Here is a 12316-nt window from a genome sequence, read left to right on the forward strand (position 1 = left end):
AACTCAATAATTGGTATGGATCAGTATTGTAAAGTGGCCTGTGAGTTCCCACCCTCTGCTCTTATCTACCCAGAACCCTGGGAGACTTGGCTCAAGGATGAGCAGAGCCCCATCTACCACCTGCCCTTCAGTTCTCTGGAACCTAACAGAACCAGGGAAGCCCCACATGGGGAGGCTTTCTCCAAGGGAGTCAGGATGGTTTGGTACAGCTCATCCCCCCTCCTGGAGCAAACTACCCAAGCACAGACCTCCTGGTAGGAAGGCGGAACTGTCCTCTTAAGGGGAAGACAGTATTTTAATAGGCTCCATGTGATAGGAAAACCGGTATTGCTGTTGAGGAGGTGCAGGCCGAATCTTTGAACTCAGGGGCTCTTCTTGAGCAAGGTGGGCAAAGTGGTGCGAACTCCTCAACGCTCTACCTTTGGCTTTGCCGCCTTCTCTTCTGGGTTCTGGCTGGAGTGCACGCGAAGAACTTGTGCTTTCCCAGGGTTCTCTGGGGGAGGGGGTGGAACACAGCAGGCAGGAGAGCGTGAGGGGCCAGGTCCCTACCTGGGAGCTGCCCAGGAGATCTGGAGAGACCCCTTCTCCCCGCCAGGCCCTGGTGGATATGTGTGTGCCTGGGTGAGGCCAGGCTTCCGCTCGGGCTCTCCTGGCAACCTGGGAGGGGTTGGCTCCCTTCCCCCAGCCTCACCACCCTCTTCTACATCCAGGTCACAGATGTCTGAGCAGTACCTACTCTGTGTCAGACACGCTGCCCGGCACACAGGACCCTTTACAGTCTAGTGGGGGAGAACAGTGTACATCGAGAATACCTGTCCTCTCCTCTCCCCTCCAACCTTCCTTCCCCTCCCCCCCACCCCCGCTCTGGTCTAAGGTACCCCCTCCTCCCTGGTCTCCTTCATCCCCTCTGGGACCCCACAGTCCATTATCTACACAGCAGCCAGAGGGGTCCCACCACACCCTGCTGACAACCCTCCAGTGAACCCCACGCTCTCTTTATGAGACCACAGGCCTGGCCTTTCCCACAGGCCGGCTCTGCCCACCTATCTCATTTCTTACCACTGTCCCCAACCCACAAGGCTCCGGCCACCCTGGCCTGCCTGCTCTTTCACCAACACACCTGGCGGGTGGAAGCCCTGCTCGCAGGCTCTCCCTTGACCCAGAGCGGGCGGGATCCTTCCTGCCTTTCGGCTCAAGGGGCCCTCTCCCCACCCTACCAGTCCTCCTGATTCTGCCATCGCCCTGTCATTTTCCTTAGGGCACCCATCTGCCCCAGGTGTCTTTGCGGTCTGCACTCCTCTCCCTAGGATGAAGCTCCACGGCAGCAGGAACTCGTCTCCAAACTCTCCCCCAGTGATCCCAGAAGCTAGCGCTTAGGTACTAATTAAGGATCTGCTGAACGAATGAGTGTATGGATGGATGGATGGATGAAACGAGCCACTTCTTTGGGCAGGGCTTCATCTCCAGGGGGTCCTTGTATCCCCTGAGGAATCTAGCCATGGTGGGCCTCTCTGAGCCCCCAGTGACCTGCTATGTGGACTCTTACCTGGTTTTTCGCTTTTTGATGGAGGTGGCGTCTTCGTCTTCTTCAGGGATTGGCTAAAACCAACACAAGGAGAGGCTGGGAAGGTCAGGCTGGAGCCGTGCAGCCAGCCGAGTGGCAGGGTGGGCAGGGAAGTGGGGAAGGTGCCCCAGGGAGAGGCAAGACCCACCCCTCCTGAGAGCCAGCAGGTGTCTGTCCAGGGATGGCCCCACCCCAAGCAGGACCCCAACAACTGTGACTCCATCGCCCGCTGTAGCCACAGGGAACCAAGGCCCTTCTGTAAGGACCTGTAGGGAGGCCACTGCACCTGCCCTCCCTTGGCTTACTGCTTCCCTGCAGACGGGAAGCCTTCCTGTGTGAGTGGAGAAGACAGAAACCCTGCTTCCCTAATGAATTACTGATGAGCATGGATAACATTCATATCTTGTATTGGCTTTGCACTCAGCAAGCCTTTTGATGCACCCGATGTAATTTTTCCTCCCTGTGATTCCAGGAAAGGGTGTTTTGAGAAGGTGAAACAGAGGCTCACAGATGGGAGGTGGCTTGCCTAAGGTCACAGTGAAGCTGCCTTACCACTGTGCCACCCCTGGTCTCAAAGTGGAAAAGAAAACCAAGTCCAGGGCCAGAGCACCCACACCTTCAGCACATCCAGGCCAGCACGGCACGCCGCCCCCTTCTCACCAATCCACCCACCCGCGCTCCAGCCACTCCCAAATTTAACATTCCCTAACACTTCCCATTTCTGACTTCCACTCCTGACTTTCCCCACCCTCTCATTTGCTTGTTCAAATCCTATCCATCCCAGCAGTGTCCCCAGGCGCTATCAGACATACTTAGGGGACTGTTGGAAATACACATATCCGCGTTCACCCCCACCCTACTGTGTGACAACCTCTAGGCATCTGCCTTTTCAGTAAGCTCCCTGGTGGATCTGAGCGCTGCTGGGCTTGGAAGTCAGATAAGCCTAAGTCTGAACCCCAGCTTTTCTGCTGCCCAGCTGCGTGATTTGGGGCTGTCATTCAACTGTTCCTGAGCCTCAGTTTTCTCATCTGTAAAATGGAGGTAATACTGCCTCCGTGGGTGGCTGTATGGACTAGAAATGTGTTAAACACCCAGCGGTGTCAGGCAAACATAGTGGGCACTCAGGATTGCTGGTCCCATGGCTGACACTCAGGCCCCACTCCCCTGCTGTGTGCGGACTTCCCTCATCTTCCCTTTCCCCAGCTCATCATTAATCCTTCTCTCCAGCCATGCAGAGGACTTAATAAAGGTACTTCTGCCTGCCTTGCGTCACCGTTCCTTCTCTGCTTTGTCTTCCCAAAGACCAAGAGCTCCTGGAGAGCTAGATGTGGCATACCCAGCCCTGTCTTGCTATAAGTGACACAGGTCACCCCTTAGCATCCCCACAGCTGGCCCCTGGAGTCTGGTCTGGTAGAGTAAGCTTTCAAGCCGCATAAGTAGAACTGGGGGTTCCGGGGGAGAGCATGGGCCTCTTCCTCCAGGACAGGCTTAGGCAGCCCAGGCTCTGGCCAGCACCGGGCTCCCTCCTCTGGCCTCCCCTGGCCTCACCTGGGAGGACAGGTGGCTGAATGTTAGGGAGGAGAGGGGCAGCTGAGGGGTGCGAAGCCCACCTGTAGGGTAGCTGTTGCCTGTCTTGAAGTGGTTCTTGAATTTCCTGGAGCTGGTTCAGGAGTTTTTCTGCTGGGATGGAGACTAGGGCCTGGGGAAGGAGCTGAGCCACTGCTGTCTGCAGGAGGCCTAGTGCCATGTCTTTCTCTGTAAGCACAAGCGGGGGAGAATCCTCAGGGGCAAGACCTCGGCCCCCATCCTGCCACTAGGTGGGAAAGTCAGGGAGCGGGGCCTCCAGCTCTTCTGCCCAGTGGGCCCAGGCGCCTCTCTCTAACCATCTCACATTCTGTCCTCGGGGGCCCGTGGGGAAGGCCACACTTCTCTGGCCCCTGTGTGTGCAGCATGCCTCGGCCTTCCACACCTCTCTCGAGTGTCCCTGGTTCTTGGTTCACCTGCCACCTCGGCCCCTGGCCCCCTGGGAAGCCTGCTGGGGACCCGCCCTCCCCCCCCCCGCTCCTCCTCCACTCTCCCGTCCAGTCAGCTCTCTGGCTCTCATCACTCCTCACCCTCCCACTTAGATACACCCTCCACCTACCGCCCCAGTGAGTATATGTACGTCCATTTACGTGTCCATGTGCACGTGTGTGTGTGCTCTTATGTACGTGTATTTGCATCTCTGTGCGTGTGCATTTCCCACGGTGGTGGATTAAAGGCCGTGTCCACTAAGTATGGTCTTTGAATGTCTCCCTCCCAGGGGCCGAGGCCTGCGGTCAGTGTGGAGGAGGGGGTCCCCCCTAAGGAGCAGGGTCGTGGAAACCCTGCTGAGGAATGTGGAGGGGGGAGCAGTGACGTTGTCTAGCTGGAAGAGATTAGTTTGGGGCTCCAAAAAAGGAGGAGAGGCCCCCGTGTGTGGCCCTGGGGTGGGAGCCGAGTGACACCTGAGTCCTGCAGAAACAGTGGACACAGCCCTCAGCGGTCTGAACTCAGACGAGGTTCTGGGCCCGGGACTGTGTCCTCACCCTTGGGCGGCGCGTAGAGTAGCCAGAACCGGATAGTATTCAAGGAGTCTGTTTGCAGGATTTGAGAAAGCAGCTCCAGGATCTGTGGGCAGGACGACAGGCCTGGGTCAGCTTGGCTGGACAGCACGTAGCTGGCTGCACAGCTGCCTCCCCCGCGAAGTGGTCTCCCAGAGCCCTTGCTTGGCTAGACGTGTCCCCACGACGGTCCCTGCCTCCCCTCCGCATGGGACTTTACACTTTGTAGAAAGCGTTCTCTGCCTACAGCCCTGGAGGAAGATTCTTAACCTCCCTACTGGGCAGATGAGGCAGGCATCTGAGGCCTCGAGAGAGGACGACACCTCGCAGAGCTGTTGTGGCAGAACAAAGCCTCAGAATCAGACACCTGGACCCCTCGTCCCTGAGCCCTACTTGGGCTGGTTGTACCCCAAAGTCCCTCACTGGGAAGGCAAGGTCGGGGCTGGCCCGTCAGCTCCTCAGAGACGCACCGAGTCCCAAATGCTTGGGTCCTTGGTGTGGGGATTTCAGGGACCCCATGGGCCTCCCCTCCCTGAAGTTCCCAAGTTCAGAGATTGGAGATGTTAGCAAAGAGGTGGGGTGATCCCTGTGGGCGGCCTGAGGGTCGGAGTCAGCTGGTTCTGTGCCCTGCTCGGCCGGGGGCTCCTTCCCGCCCAGAGCCCTGTGCTCTTCACTCCCAGCCGCCTTCTCAGCCTTCTCAGCCTCCAGCATCTTTGCTACTTCAGGGCCCTTTCCCTGCGGCGTCCTCCGGTCAGGGATCATTGGCAAGAGATCCAGCTCTGTCTTGGAAGGGCGATGGGGGCTTCCTAGGCCAGGCTGCTGCTGGCGGCTGTGCCTGTGTGGAGCTGGGGCCCACGGGGGGAGGCAGAGCCCCCGGAGTCTTAGGAAAGTGGGGTTCCCTCAGCGCTTGGTGGTCAGTCTCCCCAGGACCCAAGGTGCGCTGTCAGTGCCCAGCAGGTCTGCCTCATCCCTGGCAGAGCGGGAACTGGGCCGGGCCTCTCCCCAGGCCTGCGACTGCTAGGCTGCCCACCCTCACCCCCGGGTACCCGCCCCCTGAGGTGACCCCCGCCCCCATCTGCCCGGGGTCCCTCTCCATTCTCCGCACCCAACTTACCTGCCCTGTGCCCCCTCCCCACAGGACCCGAGAACCTACTTCCAGGGAAGGTGAGGCCGCCCTATGGTGGAGAAAGCACTGTGTTCTAGCCCCTGCTATGCTGCGCCCTCTCGGGGGACCTGCGCCGTGGGCTGTCACCCGGCAGGGCCTCAGCCTCCCCATCTGTGGAATGGGGTCCTGTCTGCTCTATCTGTTCCCTGAACTGTCTTAAGGCTCCAAGGGGACTGCGTGCTTTAAAGCACTGGTCACAGGGAAGGTGTCAGGATGCTGGAGAACGTGTGCACCTTTGAACAGAGACTCGCACTGCCTCGCCCACCAGCACGACTCCCGCGTGCCTCTCAGGCCCCCATGGGACACTCGAACACGGAGGAGGGGACTTTATGCTTCGCTGCCGCACAGACCAGACGGCTCCAGGGTTTGGGGAGGTGGCTGTGACCAGCCTTGCAGGCTGCGGGGGGGCAGCAGGCTGGGCGTGGTGAGGACACGCCAGGCAGGGCCTCCACCTCCAGGCTTCTCATTCCACCGCCATGGCTCCCTTCGCTAACACGTCAGGTGCCACAGCTGGACCAGACCTTGTGACAACGTGTCCGTGCTCCCAGTTTGGCTAAATCATGGAGCTAAGGTCCCGAGAGTGAAAAGGACTTAGAGAGGGAAAGGCTCAGACAGAAAGCTAGAGGCAGCTGGGGATTGGAATCCAGGCTCCTGACTCCCAGGTCTGGGGTTTTTGAGCCTTATGGTCTCAGGTGCAAGGCTCCCTGGGAGAAGCCAGGCTTGAAAGCAGTTTGCAAGGGTCCTAGTTGGATCCCTGTGAGCCTGGGAGCAGGTACCACCATGTTCTCTGCCCTCAGACTAGGGCCTCTGTAGGGTCCACAGCCCCCAACCTTCCCAGCACCTCACCAGCAACTCCTGATCCTGTAGGATGAAGGTCTGGTCTCCTCCATCTGTGCTCGCACAGTGGTTTCGTACGCCCTGGCGGGAGTGGCAGCGGGCCATGGCCCGGGTGGAAGCAGGGATGAGCCTACCAGTCTCTGCTGAGTACTTTGCCCCCTTCTCCCGCTGAGGCTCCTCCTTCTGCTGGGAAAAAAGCAGCCAGAGACTCTTGGCGGAGAGGGAGAAAGAGGAGAAAGCAGAGGGGACAAGGGGGAAAAGAAGAGGAGGAGGCCAGGGACCCAGGATATCACCCAGGCCAGCCCGACCCTGTCCTAGACCCCTCTTGCCAGTGGGGTGGCCCTTCCATTATAGCTATTGCTCTTCCTGCTGGAATTTCATTGAATGTTGGCTCCCCGCCATGGTTCTCGGGTGGTCCTTGTACTTCTTCTTGGGTAGGCCCTCCCCATGCCCCTCCCCCCAGCCCATCAGAGATTTGAAAACAGCATCCTGCCTTGGTGTAGGATACTGTCCCCCACAGCTTGCCATCCTTTCTTTGCCCTGGGAAACCTTCCTGAGCCAGGCCTGTGGGCACAAGGCCTAGCACCTCCTGCCCCTGGAACTCCAGTTAAGACTGGTAGTATCCTTCTCCCCATTTTAAAGATAAGAAAACGGAGACCCAGACAGCTTAGCTGAGTTGCCCTGAGTGTCACAGTGAGTTAGCTGCAGAGCAGGGACGAGAACTCTGTTGCCCAAGACAAGGGCGGGACCAGACTCAGCCACAAAGTTCCGGGCCTGTCCTAGGACCAATTTCAATCACCTTCAAGCTGCCTCCCACTTGTCCTTATTGGTTTATCAGCAAATAGCACCTGGGAGGCCACCCCCATTCTGTCTGTAATTCTTCAGGGATTTTCCACCCCTTCTCAGATTAGACACGAAACTAAGTTCAGAAATGAGAAACAAGCTGATCTTGCCTACGTCCAAAGTCAGCCCTTCTCCCACCTTCTCCCTCACTGCTGCCCACTGGTACCCTGTTCCTCAGCCCTCTGGTCTCTAAAGATGCCCTGCATTTTCCAGCTTGTGAGCCTTTATGCTGTGTGCTTCCACTAGGCACGCCTCTCCCCATCCGCTTCTAAACTATGAGCCCTTCTTGGATTTCTCCACCTGGTACGTTCTGTCCTCTGAACCCTCACTGGGACCCTCTCCCTTGGGTTGAATTCATGGGCCCCTTCCCCTGTGCCAACAGTAGCGCCTCTCAGGAAGGCTCGCTCTACACTGATCTCCTGGAAGCCACGTGGGAGGGATTTAGTTACAAAGGAGTGAGTCCATCTCATCTCTTCTCAGGCAGCTGCTTTGTTCTGCACCCACCTCCTTGCTCTTCAGTGCATTCTCCTTGGTGAAGATGGCCACCCGGGAAGCCAGGTCTTTCAACTCCTTCTTCCAGGCCTCTGGAAGGAGGGGACGAGATCCGGCCAACTGATACCTGGGGCTCTCCTCCTTGCCCTCCCTGTACACTGGATGTGGGGAGGACTGTAGGTGGAAGAGCCTCCTCTTCTCCCCGTCTTTCTGCCCTGCATCTTCAAGGGAAGGGTAGTTTCACCGGGGAGGTGGTGCCCTTGAGGGAAGGAGTAGGAATCACACCACTGGTGGGTTGGTGGGTATGGTGGCTACTGATATTGGTGTCCTAGCCTGTGGCTTTACTGGGAGATACTGGAGAACATTTGGCTACATGTACCAAAATGTTTGTGATTTAGTCTAGCTTTGCCTCTTTTAGGAGCCCAAAGCCAGGACAGAGATTCAGTCGATATGCTGTGGCAGTTACTAAAATACTGAGTGACTCCTGGCGAGGTTGGTAACGAGCACTGCAGCAAGCCTTCCAAGCCCCTCTGCCCCTTCCCCAGGGTCCTCCCGCCCTTAAGGGAAAGGGAAAGGCTTGGCAGAGCAGAGGCCTCTGAAATGCTGCCCTCCCCCTCCGCCCCCCAATGCACTATCTATGGCTGACTGTTCTGATTGGCTGGTGCCTGAGTACGCAGGTTACGAAATACAGTGTTTCCAACACTGTTCCTGGCTAGAGCTGTAAGTCACATGACTGTTGCCCAAATCTGCTTGTCATGACTCCTCAGACACATCAAAGCCAAGCAGGGGTGCATTTCTGAGGACCTGGGGTTGGGGAGTAATGCAAATGCAGCTGCCTGAGGAAACAAGGAAAACACTGGGGTTCCCCACCAGACCCCACTGACCTAAGAGCAATGGCCCTTTCTTTCTCAGGCACCCACCCAAGCCAGGCACACGTATAACCCCAAGGTAGAGGGGTTGTGGCCCAAGTACCCACCAGAAGAAAGCCAGGGATCCCGATTGGACTGCGGGTCTCCAATGGGGACCGAGATGGTGGGCATCCCGATCAGAGAGCGGGGTAAGAGTGCGGCTTGACGTGAGGCGGCCAGAGAGAACTCGTCCCTGACAACACAGACAGGCTTCCCGGTGAGATCTGTGAAGGGATAGAGGCTGTGCGAAGGGGGGCCTGAGTGGACCCCAAGAACTCCGGGGGGCTGGGAGGAGGCTGGTGAGCAGGGGCTGCACTTGGCCCACTTCCTCCAGTAACCACAAGCCCAGAGATGGCGAGAGCTGGGAGGGCCTCTGTAACCACTGTGACCTTACCCCTGGGGACACTTAGAATGGCAGCGAAAGGATGTGCTCAGGGTCACGCAGTGAGTCAGGCAGAGGTAAGACAGGAACCCTGGCTTCCTGAGACCCTAGTCCTGGGGTCCTTTCGGTGTTCTACGACAGGGCAGTGAAGTGCAGGTGTGAGCACAGAGGCAGGCAGCTTAAAGAAGAGGATGTGGGGACGGGGGCATTAAGCCACAGTTTGTGACGAGAGGGGCCTGGGCTCAAATCACAGGGAGCGAGACCCTCTGGATAAAACTTCATGCCATCTGTCAGGCTTCCAGGGCTGAGTGCGTGGCAGCCTGGAGGTGGTAAGAGACATTTACACGTGAGGACCCTCCAGTCTAAGGTTTGTGTGATGTTATAGCATCATTAGTTAAGCTTTGGGGAACAGCCTGGTTAGGACGTACCAAGGGTGCTCACTCTGTCTTCCCGAACACTTTCCTTTGGTGCCAGGACCCCTCATTCTCCTGGGTCCTCCTGGCTCACCAGCCGCCCGGCTACTGCTTCTTCTTCATCTCCTCAACCCCTCAGCCTTGGGGTCCCCAGGCTCATGCCAGGTTCTCCTCCCCCGCATCTACATGGTCCCCTGATGATCCCATCCAGCACGTCACTTCAAATACCACCCCCATCTGAGCGGCTCTCACGTTGGCATCTCTGCCCCAGATGGACCTGACTGCCTACTCGATACCTCCTCTCGGACTTCTAAGAGGCATCGCACATGTTGCATCTCCCACGTCCCAGACTGAACCCCTGACCGTCCCCACCCTCCACTGGCCCCTTCTGTGGGCTTCCCCGTCTCAGCCAGTGCAACTCCAGTTTTCCAGTTACTCAGGCCAAACACCTGGGAGTCAGGCTGCCTCCTCTCCCGTCTCGTACTCTGTTTTGAATCTATCAGCAAATCCCGTTGGCCTTACCTTCTGTATATCTCTCGAGCAGGGACACTACTCCTCCACTGCTACCTCCCCGGTCCAAGCCACCATCCATTCAGAAGCCAGTAGATCCCTTCTGCTACCTCTTTGCTCTCAACCTTCCAGTGGCTCCCACCTGACTCAGTGACATGGCTGAAGGGTGACCACGGTGAGCTCCAAGGCCCACGCGTTGTGGGCCCAGCTGCCTCTCTGATGCATCTCCTTTCTCTCCCCTCCTGACTCTGCTCCAGCCACACTGACTTCCTTGCTGTTTCTCCAACAGAGCCAGGCTGCTCTTGCCTCAGGGCCTCTGTCCTTGCTGTTCCCTCTGCCTGGGACACTCTTCCCCCTGAGATCCACACGGGTCATGCCCTGTCTTCCTTTATCCTTTGCTCAAATGTCATGCTGTTGGTCAGGCCTCCCCGTATAGCCTTGGCACTTACCACATCTGACACCTTATCTATTTCCTATTCTTTCCCACCAAAGAGTCGGCTCCGTGAGGGCAGGCACTGTCTGTCTCGCTCACTCTCATAACCCCAGGACCTAAAACACTGCTTGACCCATAGTTCACACTCATTAGATATTTGGTGGATGAATAGCTGAGTGGATGAAATGGCCTGAGTTAGACAAGAGAATGCAGCTCTGCAGGAGAACATTCATCCCTTTCTCTGATTTGTAAAATGGGAGAATCGGCAATGACGTAAATCCCGTAGGGCTAGGCAGTCTGCCCTTGGACCCCCGCACCCTGCCCCTGTCTCAGGTCGTGTCTTGGCTCGGCCAAGCGCGGGCTGGGTCCTCCCTTTCCAGCACGCCCTCCCCTGTCCCCACCTCCGGCCAGGCTCTGGCCTGCCCCAGCCCTACCTTGGATGTGGGTCACGTGCTGGGGATGGGGGTGGTGCCGGGAGAAGAAGGAGTGATGGCTGAGGTGGCCGAAGCGGTGGGCACCGGGAGTTTGGGGCTTGGAGGTCCTCAGTGCCTCTCGGATCAGCTTGAAATCCACAATCCCTGGGATCATCAGTTCTTTCTGTGGCCCGCCGTCCGCGTGGCTCCTTGGCCTGCACCCTGACTTCTTCTCGGGTTTTGGCTCAGTCCTTGGCCTGAAGGAGAGGGTCAGGGAGAAGCAAATGGAGCCCCCCGGCAGCGGTGCCCACCTGAGCTTATTGGAATCCATCCCTGAGATGCTCTGAAGTCTGGTTTCTGGGATTTCACCGCCACCCCCGTGACACCAAAGCTGAGCCTCCCCCAGGGTCCTTTCCCAGCCATGCCATCCGGCCGCAGGGACCCTTCTGTCTTCCTAAGTTGCCTGAGCAGGGAGCCAGGACCCCAGTTTTCTCTCAGAAACCATTTCTAAAGCCAGAAAGAGAAGCCATAGACCCACCTACTCATCCAAATACCTGGACTGGAGCAAAGGTACATTATATACACCTCCAGGGCCAGGGGGCTGACCCTAGCATGGGCCTCTCCCCAAGCCAAACAGTTGGCAGCCCAAGAGAAGCCAGCTATAGGCTGTCACCCTCCCCCCTTGCCCTCAGGGGCAGTTTTGGCCCAGACTCAGCGTCCAGGGGCCGAAGCTGGCGCCAAGGCCAGACTAGGCCAGCGAGTCCTTGTCCCGTGGGGGCCCCTCCTGGGAGATGCAGAGGTGACAGGGCGGCTGTCAGGGCTGCGTCGCTGCAGGGAAGCCTCAAGCTCTTGCTTCGCTTCGCTGGAGACAAGTGTCTCAGGTTCTCTGTCCTCCACCCGCACCCCTTCCCTCTCCTGAGGACGCTGTGCTTCTGCCCCCGGAGGAGGCGATGGAGTAGGTCCAGCGAGGATCCTAAGGTGGGCTGCTGTCCGCCAGGGGCCTGGTGGGACCACCTGCCTGCTCACTGTCTGCTTTCCCTTCTGGTGGTCCTGGCTGAAGGGAGTCCTTCTGGAGGTGTATAGATGGACTCTGGATATGCTAAGCAAGGCGTTTTGCCCCAGGAACCTCTGCGGATCTTGCTGACCAGGCCCCTGAGTTTCCTGTTCCGTCCTCGATTCGCCTCTAAGGGGTCTGGGACTTAAAGAAATAAAGCAAACCTTCTCTGAAAGTCACTGTTAGCTGGCCTCCGCTACCCCCAACTAACAGAAGTCAGCCCCTGAAAACCCCTGGAATTTCTGTGCTCCTGACCCCTGCCTGTGACTCTCTCCCTACGTAGGAGGGGCCCTGCTTGTGACTTTGCTAACTCAGGCCTGAGAACCCACTGGGGGCCTGGCTGATGGCAGTGGAAGGTGATCTCCACTTGGACCCTCAGTTTGTTGAGTTCCTTTGTCTTCCGCCCACCCCGGCCCCCTCCACCTCCTTGGTCAGCAGGGAAGGCATTTGGGACCTTACCTCGTCAGTGGATGCTCTGCCAATTGGGTCCTCACTTCCGTAGCCATTGTAGGGCCTCTAACAGAGTAAGGACCGGTGAATTTAATACTAGTGTTGAAGACGGATAACAGGAACTCTTGTTGACTGGTAGTAGGAGTGTAAACCGGAACAGACTTTAGGGGAAAAAATTGGCAATATCTTATAAAATTGAACATTTGCATGCCATATCACCCAGCAATTCCTCTCCCAGAAATATACCCCAGAGAAACTCTTGCAGATATG

The 12316-nt window shown here is 57.6% G+C and overlaps 1 protein-coding gene across 3 annotated transcripts; it reads right to left on the bottom strand.

Annotated features, from left to right (window-relative positions):
- Positions 1–255: 255 nt before the first annotated feature.
- On the bottom strand, positions 256–12102 carry TBATA (thymus, brain and testes associated). 3 transcript variants are annotated; one of them, XM_032608480.1, is made up of 10 exons: positions 12056–12102; positions 10564–10799; positions 8460–8615; positions 7496–7575; positions 6735–6743; positions 6158–6334; positions 4132–4213; positions 3175–3319; positions 1547–1599; positions 269–493 (listed from the first exon to the last, which is right to left on the bottom strand). In XM_032608480.1, exons 1-10 carry the CDS (start codon positions 12100–12102, stop codon positions 408–410), a joined length of 1071 nt encoding a protein of 356 aa, XP_032464371.1. In that variant the 3' UTR covers positions 269–407. The 3 variants fall into 3 exon arrangements, with proteins under 3 accessions (XP_032464370.1, XP_032464371.1, XP_032464369.1); XM_032608479.1 differs by lacking the exons at positions 6735–6743; positions 12056–12102 and adding an exon at positions 11081–11244 and having other exon boundaries at positions 256–493; positions 6158–6331; XM_032608478.1 differs by lacking the exon at positions 6735–6743 and having other exon boundaries at positions 7490–7575.
- Positions 12103–12316: the final 214 nt, after the last annotated feature.

The sequence above is a fragment of the Phocoena sinus genome, chromosome 16 (assembly GCF_008692025.1).
Source record: "Phocoena sinus isolate mPhoSin1 chromosome 16, mPhoSin1.pri, whole genome shotgun sequence".
Lineage (NCBI taxonomy): Eukaryota > Metazoa > Chordata > Mammalia > Artiodactyla > Phocoenidae > Phocoena > Phocoena sinus.